Here is a 17,902-nt window from a genome sequence, read left to right on the forward strand (position 1 = left end):
TATGGTGGGTGTTGTACGCATAGCTCAAGTTCTGCTCAGACAGGCAATCCTTTGTACTTGGCCGAACTTTTGTCTAGCTGTCGTCTGCTGGGATTTCGGCCACCAGACGACAGCCCCATAGGCTAACATTGGCCTCACCATGGCAGTGTATATCCACATAACCACATTTGGTTTCATGCCCCAGGTTTTGCCAACGGCAACGGTTCTGCGGCACTGCTCACAGGATATGTATGCCTTTTTTAATCTTCTTTCAAAGTGAAGATTCCATGTTAGCTTTGCATCGAGTGTAACCCCTAGGTATTTCACATCAGATGCAAGGCTTAGCGTAGTGTTTAGGAGAGTTGGTGCCTTTATTGGCCCCAGTTTTCTCTTCCACGTGAAGAGGACCGTTTCCGTCTTCCTGGAATTCACTGATAGAGCATGGTCCTTACACCACTTTTCAATAATTCTTAGGCCTGTTTGCATTCTTTGGCAAAGGATCCCTTCGAATTTTCCGCTAATCAGCATAGTGAGGTTATCTGCATAGGCGATGGTATAGATGCCTTCCGAGTTGAAGTGGCATAGGAGACTGTCTAGTACTAGGTTTCACAGCAGTGGTGATAAAACACCTCCCTGCGCACAGCCCCTTGCAGCAATTCCTCTTGTGGAGGCATCCCCCACACTGATTTCTATAGCTCTTTTTGTGAGCATATCCAGCACCTACCAAGAGGTATAAAATAAGAAAAATTTTCTAAATTAAAAGTTAAAATTGAAATTTATTATCACAGAATTACCTAGTTTTATCCAAAGCAAAATTACTTAATTATTACCTAATTACTTATGTGTACCATATCAAATATTAAATAAATACATAATGGCATTATAATGGTTATAGGATAAGGATATATAATTATTATAGTATATCTACATAGTATATCTATTAATGATTATACAGTCCATTAAAGTTATTAAAATATCTGAATATTTCATTACTTGTTATACATTTTTTCTATATACTTAGAAGGGGTAACATACTTACTTGCATCATGAAAGTGCAAAACTACAGTGTCTCAGATAAAAACTCATCAGTTGAAAAGCTACTTCAAAAAAACTTGTCATCTGTAAAAGTGTATTATTTATTAGGAAGTGTCTTAGGAATAAGACCTTCTGTTTCTTGGCATATAACGACCGTTATGAAACCGAAACGTATCAAGACAAATTTGTATCTTTATTTGATACAAATTTTTTATATAGCCTCTTTTTGTTATATCATAGCACAAATGGCAATTCATAGAGATGAAAATGCGGAACTGCTGAGCACTAAAAATGTTTCATACATATGTTCAATTCTGATTTTAAATATATTCGTGGGAATACTGACAAATAAAAAATTCCCAGTAGCATATTTTCGAATATTAGCTGAAATTGATACGGATTTTACAATGCATGGTAACCTGTTGCATTCAAATTTTTATCGAAAAATTTATTTAGGGCAACTAAATTACATGATGTACTTAACAATCTCTCATTTTGTAAAACTTATTTTACTGTTGTCGTTCGTTGAATTTGAAGTAATACAACAAATTATATTAACTGTAGGAACTTTGTGTAAATCCTACATACTTCATACACTTATTATGACGCTCATGTATGTGCGCTTGAGATTTAAAAAAGTTAATGAAATTATAACCATACGCATACGAAAGAGAAGTATTTTGAAATGCACATCAGGTCATGGTAAGTTAACTATATCTGTTGCATACCCATAATAACGTTTTTGTATATTTGTTGCAAAACATAAGAGATATTTTACATTTTAATTATTATATTTCGAAAACATAAATTTTCTTTTATATTTAAACTAAGGTACCAAATTTTAACTTTTTATTTGCTTATTAAAAATGTCATGTAAGATTTTTTTAAATCGAAATTTTGAGTTTCTTTTCAGAGTAATTCGGAGCAACATCAGATATATGGAATCTGTTTTAATTTAACTTATATTGTATATTCTCAAATTGAAATATGTGGACTATTAAGCACACTTCCCGAAACACCAACACTTTGCCCTCCATCAATGTCATCAATTTTAAAAACACTTTGTTTTTTTGAGAAGGCCCCAATTTTAAGATAAATATACAGGGTGCCATTTAAATTTAAAAAGTTACGATCGTTTCCGGTTAAACTGGAAGTGAAAGAATTTTAATAGGCTCAATTTAAAGAAATTTAGGTGTATATCAGACCAAATTTCAAATAAGTTTTTTAGGTAATGGAGATATGCCATTAGAACAATACAACTGAGACACCTGATATACAGGGTGATTCATTAACAATGGGAAAGTCGAAAGCTGAAGATACTACACGTGAAATGATGACGATTGGCGCAAACATGCCTTATCCGAAAGTTAATAGTTTTGGAAATACAGCGTGTTGAAAGTTAAAATTTTAAATCGTTTTTTTGCGATTATTCTGAAAATATGTTGGTTAGGAACTTGAAAATTTGTGAAACTATATTTTTTTAGGCGACAAATAAGATGCGTGTTGTAATTTCAGCATTGCTAATAGAGGGCGCCACTTACAACCAAGTTTACCGAAAATTTAGTTAATAACTTTTTATCCTGTATATTTAGCATGAAACTTGATTCGAAACCTGAAAGAGCTATCATTTTCCCATTAATTATGTACCTTTGTTTCATTTCGTTATCTCGATCCGTTTTCGAGAAAAATCGATTTAGCGAACACTATGTTTTGATATTATGAGAAATTAAAAGCGAAACAAACCAAGTGGTTCTTCGTGTTATTAAACAATTAACAATAAAACAAATAAAATACGTAATTATGTTTTAAAGTAATTGTTCGAAGAATCCACCGTTGACACTAATACACTTTACACGTTTTCTGAGAGATCTTCGAGTTTGAAACAACATATTGGGATTGCGTGTGACTTCGTTGGCAGCGATTTGTAAATTGTATTCTTTGCCACAATTCTTCACACGAGCCAATAGATTATTTGTAAACTATATATTTCATTCGAGACGAAATAGAAATATCAAGAGGAATGAAGTCCGGACTTCTGGATGGCCAAGCAAAAATGATTACATGGCCAATCCAGCAATTTGGAAAAACTGCATCTAAATACGCACGCACTGGCCAAGAAAAATGCGGTGGAGCTCCGTCGTGCATGAACCACATGTCTCTTAAATATAAAGTGGAACTTCTTCAAACCGTGGAAGCATTTTTACTTGGCCACCCAGAAGTCTGGACTTAAATCCTCTTCATTTTTCTATTTGGAAGAATCTGTTGGTTCGTGTGAAGAGTTGTGGCAAAGAATACAAATCGCTGCCAACGAAGTCAAACGCAATCCCAATATATTATTTTAAACGAAGAAAACGTTGTGTAAAGTGTGTAAATGTCAACGGTGGATTCTTCGAACACTGACTTTAAATCATTATTACGAATTTCATTTGTTTTTATTGTTAATTGTTGTAATAACACGAAGAAACATTTGGTTTCTGTCGCTTTTAATTTCTCGTATGATCAAAACATGTGTTCGTTAAATCGATTTTTCTCGAAAACTGATCGAGATACCGAAATAAAGCAAGAATACACAATTAATGGAAAAATTATTGCTCTTTCAGGTTTTGAATGAAGTTTCATGTTAGACATACAGGGTAAAAAGTTATTAACAAAATTTTCGGTAAAATTGGTCGTAAGTAGCGCCCTCTACGAGCAATGCTGAAATTACAACACGCATCTTATTCGTCGCCTAAAAAAATATAGTTTCACAAATTTTCAAGTTCCTAACCTACATATTTTCAGAATAATTGCAAAAAAACGATTTAAAATTTTAATTTTCAACACCCTGTATTTCCGAAACTATCAACTTTCGGATAAGGCATGTTTGCGCCAATAGTCACCATTTCACGTGTAGTATCTTCAGCTTTCGATTTTCTCATTGTTATTGAATCACCCTGTATATACAGGGTATCCATAAAGGTAAAAAATGAAGGGTATACAAGGGAGGTCAAATAGATGTAGTACTTCGTATTAATTTTTTTCCTATCGGGCTTCGTTGTGGAGTTATTCGCCTTCAAAGAAAGAAGTCTGAAAAACAAATTCCAATTAATACTTGTCGTTATAACTCATGGTAATGTTCATTTCTAAGTTTAAACTGATATTCAGTATGCCTGGATTATACAGCAGCAAACGAAATTATCCATTTAAATGTATACATCTTTGACAGCGGCATTTTTCGTCCATAGTTCGGTTCCTCACTCACTTTATTAAAAAGGGGTATACGTAGGTTCAGTGGCGGCTCGTGAAGGAGGACTCTGGGACTCCGCCCCCCCAGATATTTTCAAACTATAAACTTAAAATAATGTATTTATTTAAATCAATAAGAAATCTAAATAGCATGCATTCAATATCTCTTGGATGTTAGGTTGGTTGCATAAAGTGCATGTACTCCGTGAACGTAGCTCAGATTAATGCCATCTGCCATCTATGATCGTACCAAAGAGTTATGTTTGACCGCGCGCGCAATCCCCACTCCATCGCGGACTATGAAATCTGAGTCCATCGTGCAAGCATATTTTTACATGTGATTGGACAAATTGGCACCTGGAGAGGATAGGCGACGATAGGCTCGCGCGCTTTGTTTTGGGACTCCACGAGGCAGTAACCCGTATCACTGAAGTATGGTTATACGTGTTTTGTTTTTGCTTTGGTGCTTTTTAAGACATTATATTTTATAAGTTTAAGTTTAAAATTAGGGTTTGTGAAATAAAAAAACTTGTTATTAGTAATTTAAGTTTAGAGGAAAAAGTCGAATTGAAAAATAACGGACGTCCAACGCCAGTGTTGAATTTAGTTCAGGTACAGAAAGAGTGCAAAAGTAGGCCGGCTTTTATTCTCAAATTTGATAAAAACATTTATGATAACAACCTGTGGTTGTGTGTGTGTTGTGTGGTTGTGACGAAACAAATAGATTTTTTTGTTTTGTATGTTTATTGTTTGGAGGAGGCGAAGAAAACTGGACGAAAACATTTACCGGACAAAATTAAGAAACAAAAATTCTCCTAAACACAAAAATAAGTTGGTGAGTTTTTTATTTTTAGGAAGAGTAAATATTGCTTCTTGTTTAAATAGTGCTTATGCAGAACAAATAAATAATCATAACGAAACAGTTAAGAAAAATAGAGAAAACTATGTGGTGCATGTAACCCTCCTCTTCGTGACATAATAAAAAAAGTGACTCGGTAAACAAAGGGGTATTTTTAGAACTGATAGACTATAGTGCAAAAATTGATCCCGTTTTAGATAAACATCTTAGTGATGCCCAGTTTTTAAAGGAACTTCAAAAACTATACAGAATGAACTATTACAGTAATCTACATAATTATATCCTAACTGGGTTGGTTGATCGATTATCCACTTCAGCCCCCACACGTTGGAATTTTACTTCTCGCATTGTATCTAAGTACATACCTACCTACTGTACACACTGACAGTATTCATTTTGGGGTACTTGCAAAACACAATGACCTTCAAATTCCTGCCTGCGGCGCTTAGCGGTGGACTACCGCCCCCCACACCCCCCCTGCTCTTATAATATACGTCCTCTTTTCAAAATGCCCCCCCCCGTATTCAAACCCACGGGCCGCCACTGGTAGGTATATCAGTCGATATCTTGTACTGTTTTGAGGCAATCGAATTTTATTAATAACATACATGTATTGTATCAAAAATGTTAAAAAATATTAACATTTTTGTAAAAACTTTGGTTTCTTTGGAAATTGAGATCACTGTTACCAAGTATGTATAATTAGCAGTTAGATATTTGTCACAAATCATTTTGACAGCATTTATTGATTCAATGTCATGAAGGCTTTTAGCTGAAGAATTTGCAGCTTCTGAAGCCGTTCGGATTTACGCTAACCGCTTTCCAAATAGAATTTGCATATTCCCATGCTATTATTCAGACAAAACGCCAACAAAAATTTATCATTAATGTATGGATGGGAATAATTGGAAACTACTTAGTGGGACCACATATCATTGATGACACTTTAAATGGGAACAAATACCTATATTTACTGTAAGAACACCTTAACCCATTATTGGAATCACCTCATTTTAGCAGGGCAATAAGAGCTAATTTAAATACTACATTTCCCGATCCATGGATAGGTCGAGGTAGTCCTTTTCCGTGTTCGCCTCGGTCCCCAGTCTTCATCCGATCTCGATTTTTTCTGTGGAGCCATCTTAAAAGTATTGTTTATCAAACTCCTATAAATAGAAGGGATGAATTATTAAATATCATAATTACATACGCCGACATCATTAAAAATGATCACCACTACTTGTTATTTCGAGTAGAGTAGAGGTGATTGAGCAATTTCAGAAAATGCATTGAAGTTCAAGGTGCACATATTGAACATCTTACTTAACAGTTCTCTTTTCTTTAATTCTATAGAAACCAAGATTTTTACAAAAATGTTAGTATCACTTTTTTGATATGTTGTTAATAAAATTCGATTTTCTTAAAAACAGTACAAGATATTGACTGATATACGGTATACCCCTTTTTAAGCAAAGTGAGTGAGGAATTGAAATATGAAAAAAAATTACAAATTTGGCAACGCTGTAAAAGATAAGAAAGATAAAAGTAATTTAAATGGATAATTTTGTCTGCTCCTGTATAATCCAGGCATATTGAATATCAGTTTAAACTTGGAAGAGAACATTACCATGAGTTACTTTAGTTGCCCAAATTTCATTGTTGTCATGGTAAAGACCTAGAAGTTATAATTGGAATTTTTTTCCAACTTCTTTCTTTGAAGGCGAATAACTCCACAACTAAACCCGATAAGAAAAAATTTATATGAAGTACTACATCTATTTTGATCTCCTCTGTATGCCCCTTCATTATTGACATGACTTTCCGAACACCCTGTATATAGGGTCTTTCAAAAAGGTGTTGCCAAACTTGAGGGGGATATAGAGGACATCGTGGTAAAAAATTTTTGCATATAAACTCCTAGTCGGAAATGAACCGTTTTGTCCCCGAAGCAAAAAAACGATAAATGATCGGACCTAATTGAGTGTTTCACATTTGTTTTGTTTGTGACGAAATTTCGCTTCTAAGTTGAAATGGAACAATTAACTTTCGAAGAGTATGCAGACATGCATCTTATTTAAGGCAAAGCAAGATGAGCTGAACTTACCGATTCGCCGAGTTCTTGACGAACAACAAGTTCGCCAATCCATCGTCAGTTAAGAGAAAAAGGCAACTTTAAACCAGATTTAGGAAGTTGACATCCACGAACTGCACGGACAGCGGTCATTGAGGTTTTGCATCGAACTAAAGAACAATCTACCATAAACCGTTTTGAACAATTATTATAAATGTATTATTTTTGAGTTATCCTTAGCCTTTTGTGGTCAACGTAATAACATTACGTTTTTGGACATAGATTGCTCCAGGGCCAAAACGGTTCATGTTCGAGTAGGTGTTTATACAGGGTGGTCCGTAAGTAATGGTCCATAGAGACATACTAGATTTTTTACTTCAAAATATTACGATTGTAATCGTAATACGATTACGATTGGAGCCAACATGCCTTAATAAAATGTTGATAACAAAAAAGATACAGGGTGTCAAAGTTGGAAATTAAAAATTGAATTTTCGTAATAATTATAATATTTTTGAGTGTATGAACGTGAAAATTTAGGGGTAGATGTTTTTGTATACGAGAAATCATAATTTGTTATCTATTTCGATGTATCTTCTAGAGGGCGCCACATACGCCGTGTTTATGACGTAAATACGAGCATAATTTTTTTATCCACAACGTTAACGCTTCTTTTTTTTAAAAATCTTAAACCTACATTATTTTCGTGAAAAAATGGTATACTTGTCATTAGCTCTAGAAATTGTCCGTTTTCAAGAAAAACGCATTTCAACAATCTGCTGCATGTTTCATTACAGGAAATTTTATCGTAGTGTGCGCTAATGAAAACATTAATTTTGACAATTAAACATTATCCCTTTGTACACATTAAAATACAAATTATCAAGTTGATAAATTTTATTTACAAAACCAGTTAAAGGAGAAATTTAATTAAACAAAACTATGATTTTATCAAGCGTTTAACAAGTAAAAAACTGAATATGTACCTAAGGAAAAATAGGAAATGTTTCAAAGTAAATTTTCAATATGTCCACCATTCACCTCGATGCACTTGTCCATACGATTTATGAAAGATCGTCTAATATTAAATAATACCATTGGATCAAAAAAAGTTGAGGCATTACTAATTTCTTGCCAAAGTTGGACGCGAGTATTTATAGTGTTTTTATAAACAATTTCCTTCATTGTGCCCCATACACCAAAATCTAAAGGGTTGAAGTCTGGACTACGTGGCGGCCAAGGAAATATACTACCACGGCCAATCCAACGTTCAGGAAAGTGTTGGTTTAGATATGTTCTTACTTGATGAGTAAAATGTGGCGGAGCGCCATCTTGCATGAACCACATATTTTGCCTCAAATTCAGTGGTAACGCATCCAATAGATCAACAAAGCTATTTTCTAAAAAATTTAAATAACTTGTACCATTTAAATTTCCTGGCAACTCATATGGACCTAGAAAATGGTTTCCAATGATCCCACACCAAACATTAATCTTAAATTCATGTTGAAAGTGCCGTTCTCGAGTTACATGAGGATTTTGAACTTCCCAACAATGCTTATTTCTTAAATTGAAAATACCTCGGCGAGTAAATGTCGCTTCATCTGTAAACAATATTCTGTTGACAAATGTATAGTCAGTATTCTGCTTGTTCCGAATATCACTTGCAAATTGATATCTTGAAGGAAGATCGACAGGTAATAAATTTTGAACTGGTGTAAAATGATATGGATGATATTTTTCTTCATGTAATGTCTTTAAAATTGATGTTTTATTAATTCCCGTGGCTGCAGCTAATCGTCTTGAACTAGTTTGTGGATCATCTGCAATGCGAATTAGTATTTCGTCTTCCTGGTCAGGCGTAATCATTTTTGGTCGACCTAAATTATCACGTTTAGGACGAAATGAACCACTTTCGCCTAAGTTTCTGAATAGATTTTGAAACAGTCGTTTACCAGGTTGCAATCTGTTTGGAAATCTTCGGCAATATTCACGTTGCGCAGCACGTCCATTGAAATTTTGTTGACAATAAACAACCGTCATATCTCTCATTTCCAAATTCGAGAAATTATTATGTCTCGGCATAATTCGTTATTTTCTTTTAAATACTTAATTGATTTTTACCAAAAATTAATAAATACAATTTGAAATAATTGCTAACTGTCACAATGATTTTTTCTAATTGTCAAAACTGTCTTGGCATTGTCGCACACTACGATAAAATTTCCTGTAATGAAACATGCAGCAGATTGTTGAAATGCGTTTTTCTTGAAAACGGACAATTTCTAGAGCTAATGACAAGTATACCATTTTTTCACGAAAATAATGTAGGTTTAAGATTTTTAAAAAAAAGAAGCGTTAACGTTGTGGATAAAAAAATTATGCTCGTATTTACGTCATAAACACGGCGTATGTGGCGCCCTCTAGAAGATACATCGAAATATATAACAAATTATGATTTCTCGTATACAGAAACATCTACCCCTAAATTTTCACGTTCATACACTCAAAAATATTATAATTATTACGAAAATTCAATTTTTAATTTCCAACTTTGACACCCTGTATCTTTTTTGTCATCAACATTTTTTAAAGGCATATTGGCTCCAATCGTAATATTTTGAAGTAAAAAATCTAGTATATCTCTATGGACCATTACTTACGGACCACCCTATATAGAAAAATTTTCTTCCGCGAAGTCCTCTATAACCCCCTCAAGTTTGGCATAACCTTTTTGAAACACCCTGTATATGCATTACTTATTATGTAATAATATATACTATTAGGTACATTATTATTGTTAGTTTTCAAATTGGTATAAATGATAAATTCCAGTAAGTTTGTTTTGAATAATAAATGAATTTAATCATGCTGATTGATACTTTTCCTAAACGCATAATCATGATCATCAAATTAGGTTAAAAAGTAAGACGGATATTTTTGTAAACTGTAAAAATAATTTTCAAAATGAAGGTAGGCGATATTTTCCAACGAAATAAGTACGCTGCACATGAAGAAGCGTTAGAAAATATTTTAAGTTCTTTAAACTTGAATTACATCTTTGGAATGATTATAGGAGAAGCTCCTCTTGTACGGCACAAGAAAACATTTTTATTCTATCGCATAAAGGATACATTGCACTGGTCCTACTTCGTTGCAATGATCATATTATATATGTTTTTAATGTTACATAACATATTCAGCATTTACATAGAAAGTCAGAAAATGTTCTCCTTAAACAAATTCATTATCCTCCTGGGAATAAGCGTTTTACAAATTCAATTCTATCAAAGTGTACTGTTTTCCTTTCTTTTAAGAAGCAAATTGGAGTCTCATCTCACACTTCTTGCTTCCGCTGATGTTACCTTTCTCAGGCATAACATACCACAAAACTTTACACGAAGCGTAAAAAAGAAAAACAGGTGCTATTTTTTCTTTGTTCCATTATCTGTACTGATAAAATTTGGGCTTCTTTTGAATACATTGAAGCTTGACATCAGGCAGAAAATTACATTGATTACAGCTACACTTGGCAAGTCCTATGTTCAAAATTTATTTATTATGTTAAGCTCTCACATGTACTTGAGATTTGAAAAAGTAAATGAAATAATTACAGTTCTGTTAAGGACCAACAGTTACAAGAATATTTGTTTGAATGGTAAGTAGTTGCAATCACACAAATATAAATATATGAAAAAACGAACAATTTTCGAATTATAACTTTTAATTTTCGTTAATTATACCAAGTACTTTATTAAATCTAACACAACTGTAGAACTATTCATGCCACAAAGGAAGTTCAACGGATTTTTCTTCTAAATATAAAATTTTAAATAGAAGATAGTCATGTAAACTCCGCGAAAATAATTGGCGCAATTTTTTTTCTAGGCCATACCAATTGCTACCTCTAACAAAAATGCATAAATTTTAATTTTAATTAATTTCCAGCATAAAAATCCCATGAGCTTTTTTTGAAAAAATGGTTTGTGTTTCTAATAAAATGAAACGCTTCAAAGATATTTTAGAAAAAATTTTATTATATATCTCGAAAATTATTAATTTGGTTTTGGTGGTAACATTTTTGGTTTAAAATCACTGAAAGAATCACCCCTTAAAGTTTATGCACTTAATTAACACGCTGTATATGCATTGTTTAACTCATTAGCAGTAATTGAATCTGCTCAGATACAATTAATGAGCTGACTTACTTAGGGTAACAAATTTCCTATTTAATTCACTAAAAAGAAATAAAGCACTTGTTTAGTCATAATTTGCTCACTTGGGGTTAATGAGTTGACTCGCTTGGGGCAACAAAAATTTCTAACAAAACTTTCTACCTATGTATTGCAAGTAAGTTCGTTCTAGTAAAACATATTTCGTTGTGGTAAAAGGGCAATTCACTAAGACGCCTATTTAATGCAGATATTTTATTACGGTTACTGAATCCTTACTAACCATACCAAAAAAATTATCTCAATGTAGTAATGACATTTAATGCTCTGTAGGTTATATCTCACCCACAGTGTTAATGATATTTTTAAATTAGTTTCTTAATTCCACTTTCTTTGTAGATGTGAAACTTATAAAAGAAGTTACTGACAGACTTTATCACTTGTGTAGGATGCATTATAAATTGTGTCATCTAATGAGAGAATTAAACAAGACCTTCGCCTTTCAACTCTTGTGTTCCTTAGCTGTGTCTATGGGCGATGTTTTATTCCAAAGTTATTATTTATACCATCTACTTTTTAACAGTGTGCCCAATGTTACTACGACAATGGTTTTATGCCCTATTGCTTGGTTAGTTGATGAGATGGTGGAGATATTTTTATTAGTTCGATCTTGCGCTAGTACCTGCGAAAGTGTGAGTATAAAAATAGAATGCCCGATTTAAGATTTATAAACTTAAAATTCGTTTCGTTCATAGTTGTGCCAGTCCCTAGATCTTGGGATTCAGTTAAAAATGCTGTTTCGAAAATTTTGAGATTAAAAGACCTAATCCTGAGAAATAGACATAATTATTTCAGTCATACATATAGGTATTTTATCTAATTTAATTTTTGTTGAAGACATCACAGACAATATGAGCGAAGCTGTATTGTTTGTGAAGATATATAATGCTATTTTTTTCTCTAATTTAGGTATTTTGTCACTTGTGAAAAAGTTTAAAAAAATATTGATATAAATCTTTGCGCCAAAAGGATCGGTCAAATTTTATGAAAATGGACTTTCCTAATATAGAATATAGGGCGAGCCAAAACTCGAGCACATAATTTTCTCAATTTTTTTAAATGAATCACCCTGTATGTTATTTTAAAAACTGAAAATACACTTTATGTTCTTTCATTTTTATAAAGCATTCCCTATAGCTAAAATCAATAACTTCTAAGATATTTGCCATTTAATAGCAAAAATAGAGTTTTTAAAAAATTCATATTATAACAAGTTGGTTAATATTATAAGAATTTCGTCTTAACAACGGATATTTTCTAATGTTTTATAACAATTTGTCACAGTCATTTGCCCACGGCCAACGTGTTGTAATCGGAATTTTTTTAAAAACTCTCTTTTATTATTAAATGGTAAATATTAAAAATTAATGATTTTAGCTATAGGGAATGCTTTATAAAAATGAAAGAACATAAACTGTATTTTCAGTTTGTAACATAGAATACAGGGTGATTCATTTAAAAAAATTGAGAAAATTATGTGCTCGAGTTTTGGCTCGCCCATATTCAACTGTGCGATAATAAAACACTTTCTCGTAAAACTATACCAATATCAAAAAGTTATGCCTGTAAAAAATTATTGTTAAGTTATTCTGTTTAGGGTATACAAGACGCTGAAATGGAAATGATTCTCGTATGCAATTGACCATAACTTTTGAAATACCCTGTATAACATTATTAAACTCTATATTGTTGGGAAAGATGAGCTTAAATTACATTTTTAAATAATATATAGGGTGTCCCATTTAAAAAATAGTATGTTTGTTTCACCCTGGTAATACGTAACAAAAAAATAATATTAAAATGTGCAGTTTTAAGTTGGCTACAATTTTTGTAAATAACTTTTTTTGATATATCTATAATGCCGCACCCTGTATGCATTTATGTTATTCGATTAACGAATTTGATTTAAAAAAATCGCATACTTCAATAAGTTTGTTGACATTACGCAAATCAATCTGTTTTTGTTATCAGAACTTGGAATGATAATTTTTAAATTAGTACTTTTTATTTGTCTGCTTTTTCAATAAGAGATTTTTGGTTAGGCATTATTTTCAAAAGAATAACCCTTGATTGATCCCATTGTCCAAGACTTTATTTGATAATTTTTTAAATTTCCTTTAAATTACCCAAATAAATAAAAAAATATGCCACGAATAAGTAACTCCAGACGATATACAGTGTGATTAAGTCATAATGTCATTAATTTTAAGCACGTATTCGGAAGGCCTAATTAAGATAGAAAATCGAAAAAAAAATTACTCGACCTTTCAAAAATAAGCAAATTACCCCTTAACTCCCGTTAACTTGGCGCCCTACTTTGCATCACATTTGCTGACAAGGAACGCTCTGGCGCACCACGAAGCGTTCGAACGATGAAGCGAAACAGCTGATTTCCCCAATCGTCTTGCAATTGGCTTCAAAATCAAAGTGCAACAGATTGTTACGGACTGATGAGTGAGTGTTTTTTTAGCCGTACTGTCATTTTAAATACCGTACTACTCTTTGAAAAGCAATAAGTCACACAATGAGGTATACGTACTACAAACTGAATAATTAATTGCAGTTTAATTAAGTTTACTTAAAACTTGGATTTGGAAAAACATCTCATATTTATTAAAAATATATAAATAACTTGGAAGGTACAGCTCTATACTTTGTATAAATTTATTTTCATGGAATTAAAATACTATGGTCTGCAGAGTTATATTGATAACCCGACGAAAATCTACTGTAAGGAGTAATATTTTTGATTTGATGCAGTAAACAAATATTATCAAACGATAAGATAAAGAAAGCGGCTATTGGTTTGGTAAGGAATTCTTATAAAGGGTGTTCCAAAACAGCAAGTAGATATTTTAAGAAGCGGTTAAGTTCAGAGAAATTTTCATGTAAAAAGGGTGTTGAAAGTTGAACTCTTGAGACGGTTTTAGCCATTAGCCATGAAAATTATCTAAAATATACATATGAAAATGTTCATGGTGTCGTTGCCATTAAAAAATATTGGTTGATATTTCTATATTTACAACTTTTACATTTACTTTTTTTCTTAAAGGAAATCAAGGCCGAGACAATTCTACAGTCAAAATGTAGAGATGACACCACACAAAAATATCAAACCAATTATGTACATAATTTTATTTTTCGTATGTTTAATGATAATGTTTTTTATTGTCATACTGCACAGTTTAATTATTCTTAATATTTTCAGGCTAATACGACTCCTATTCTGTTACATGAATTTCGAAATGAACTTGATAACATCGAAATTGAGAGTCATGTAAGTCTACTTTTTAATTAACTAGGTAACTAATTACTACTGCAAACTACAAATCCAGTTGTACAATAAAATAAAATAAAAATAAGTAAAATAAAACAGATATTCCAATAAAACCAAAAATAAAAAATATTCAATAAAAACAAAAATGAAACTAAATAATGTCAAAACGGAATCTTTACACATATTACATATCAACTTTTCTACAATTTTCATTAAGGGCCCCATATTCTTTAAATAATGTTTCCCGCAAAGACAAATAATTTCAAACATTTAATAACTGAATAATCTAAAGCTCATCAAGTAACAGGAATGTTATGTCATGCCACCTGAGTATTTTCAAAGACGCCGCAGTAAAACGAATAAACAGGTGCAAAAAACGATCAAACCATCAAGGTTTTAGGTACTGAAATCTACGAAAATACTAACTTTTTTATATATAATTCCACATGTAAATATTCTTATAACATTTACTTGCTTAGTCCTACATATAAAATTGTTTACTTTTATTTATAAGTACGTGAAAATAATTCTTAAAATGTGGGGTTAGAATAACAGCANATTGATAACGTGGTTATTTGAATTATAAATATTTTTATTTCAAAACAATTTGACGTTTTAACACTTAACCAGGGCCGGCGCCAGGGTATTTGGCAGGTGAAGCAAATATTTGCTTACCGCCCGTTGGAATAACAAATTTATTAATAAAAAGTTATAAAAAATAAAAAAACATTTCAATAGACAAAAATAAATAAAAAAAATATTTTAGCAAAAAATAAACAGAAATTATAAGAAACATCATAAAAAATAAAACAGATATTCCAATAAAACCAAAAATAAAAAATATTCAATAAAAACAAAAAAGAAACTAAATAATGTCAAAACACATATCACATATCAACTTTTCTACATTTTTCATTAACAAAGTCTTCAATAATATCAGCGTATACCAAATTATTTGTTATATCTTTCTAGATAGCAAGATTTGCTAAGTCTGTTAACCGTTCCTGTGCCATGGTTGATCGTAAATAATTTTTTATAATTTTTAATTTTGAAAAAGAACGTTCTCCACTGGCCACAGACACAGGAATGGTTAACAAAATCCTTAAAGATACTACCATGTTTAGGAAATTTTCGCTCAACTCGTTGATTTCTAAATAATTAATAAAAGCACTAAAAACATTCGGGGTCAAAAAAATGTTTTTTTTTTAGATATTTGTGCAATTTTCAATTTCTGAAATTTATAAAAAGTTAATAATCAACTCTTAAAAATGCCGCCCTTAAAAAAATGCCGCCTGAAACATCATTCTGCTTCGCTGTTTCACCCCTTCCGCCGGCCCTGCTGTGCGGTAACAAGGAGTATGAAGTATTATAAAGCATTTTTAGCCCCCGATACCATTTTTAATTTTTAATAAGAGCGGTTTTGAGTAGTATATCCTCTACCATTAGAATCAACTCCCTCTTGTTAAATTCTACTGGTTTTTACTTTTAACGTTTGGTATAGGTTCTGCTTGAAAAAGTAAAACTTCCCTTTTTTTAACAAGTTTGCTACTTGTTTTGCGATGCCTTTTTATTTTTTTATTTTCGAATTTATGCGAATTGTACGCAGTATTTTCCAAATTCACCCATGTTTCCAAAAATTTCATCAAGCTTTCAAAAATGATCCACACAAAATGCAGCTCCCGACAAAACAATAGGAATCCATATCCGCCGATTCTATCTACTACGCAGATCGGAAGCCAGGGGACAGGATACCACCTTTTCATCCATGTTTGGAAAATAAATATAAGTAATACTGGTCCATGATTCAATACTATTTATGTACTGTCTCTTCAATTTCTTCATCTAATGTGCCTAAAAATAAGAAACAGCAATCAATTTTATTCATAACTTTAATAATAGAGACAGAAACAAAAATTTAATTTTGCTTCCCTCAAAAACCAATATGTATGTATGTACCTCAATTGAACAAGTAACATCAATAACCGCCGGACAAAGGTCCGGACATGAGGTACAAAATCTGTTATCATTTTATTTCGCATAATAAAATAAAGACGTATCATAGCATGGCCCTCTATAAACGTTCTGTTGTTAAAATACACGAGTTATTGAATTTTAATAACCGCTAGTGAAACGGTATTTCTCTAAAAAATATCTATAGTTTACAGTACAAATTTGATCAGAAAAGCTTTTGGTGTGGAACTGGTTTAACACAAAAAAAAAGGTGAAATTAATTTTTTAATAGATGATCTACTCACCTATTTAAAAGTGAGTAAAAGTATGCTTAATAAGTCACCTTTTTTTGAGGATTTTATTAATACAAAATATATTTTTTAAAATGTTAATTTTATTAAAAAATAAAAAACTAGGTAAACTACATAATTTTAAAAATATTTACCAATTAATATATCAATTTCTCCTTTCAGATTCAGATGTATTCATTACAATTGCTTCATCAGAAGATACGAGTATCTGCGTTGGGTTTTTTTTATATCGATTATTCGTTGATATATTCAGTATGTAGCTAAAAGAATACACATGGGCCTTTTTAGTAGTGACGCCACATACGCCAAATAATAGGCAACCCCATAGTGCACATCGTCATGAAGAATATTTATATATATTTTTTACTAGATCGATATTCGACCTTATGTACCTTAGACATTAGTGCCAAAAAAATGGCTTCATTGTCATGACCTTAAATATCGTAATACTCTGGCAATATTAGAAATATTTAAAAAGTTTCAAACCCCAAGTGACAAACTAATAGAATTATAGAATTTATATATTTAAGTTAATTGCACAGTATTGACTTTCATAGTACTTAATACATTAAAATTATATCAATGTTACTGAGCATGCGCATTAAGCGAAGTAGCCTCGCAACAGGATATCATTCAAGGAAAGTTTGGTTATGGTTAAGAGTACGTCTATAATAAACCACTTGAAGAAAAAAACACTCGATAAATAGACCACCACAGCACAGCACCAAGAAAAACAATAAAAATACTTGGAAGAACTAGAAAATACTAAGATTAAACAAAAGATGAGAAAATACACTAATGATGACAGCGATGACATATCAACAAAATCTCACCTGCGTATGAGGCTATTCTTTCAGAGCATGCGCATTAGGCATAACACGGCTAATACATTTTTTACTTTATAATCCTGTAGCCAGGGGGGTCCCAAATATGTGACTAACAAAATCAACAGCTGTAAACAAA

General features: G+C 31.9%; 1 protein-coding gene across 1 annotated transcript in view; it reads left to right on the forward strand.

The window, feature by feature from the left end:
- Positions 1-1,616: 1,616 nt before the first annotated feature.
- The window catches only part of LOC108914785 (putative gustatory receptor 28b), a 20,719-nt gene continuing 4,433 nt past the window's right edge, over positions 1,617-17,902 (forward strand). The window contains exons 1-4 of the mRNA XM_023455965.1: positions 1,617-1,716; positions 11,741-12,033; positions 14,610-14,678; positions 17,102-17,191. Of these exons, the coding sequence (XP_023311733.1) occupies positions 1,617-1,716; positions 11,741-12,033; positions 14,610-14,678; positions 17,102-17,191 (552 nt within the window). The remainder of the gene's footprint in view (positions 1,717-11,740; positions 12,034-14,609; positions 14,679-17,101; positions 17,192-17,902) is intronic.

The sequence above is a fragment of the Anoplophora glabripennis genome, unplaced genomic scaffold, assembly GCF_000390285.2.
Source record: "Anoplophora glabripennis isolate ALB-LARVAE unplaced genomic scaffold, Agla_2.0 scaffold1040, whole genome shotgun sequence".
Lineage (NCBI taxonomy): Eukaryota > Metazoa > Arthropoda > Insecta > Coleoptera > Cerambycidae > Anoplophora > Anoplophora glabripennis.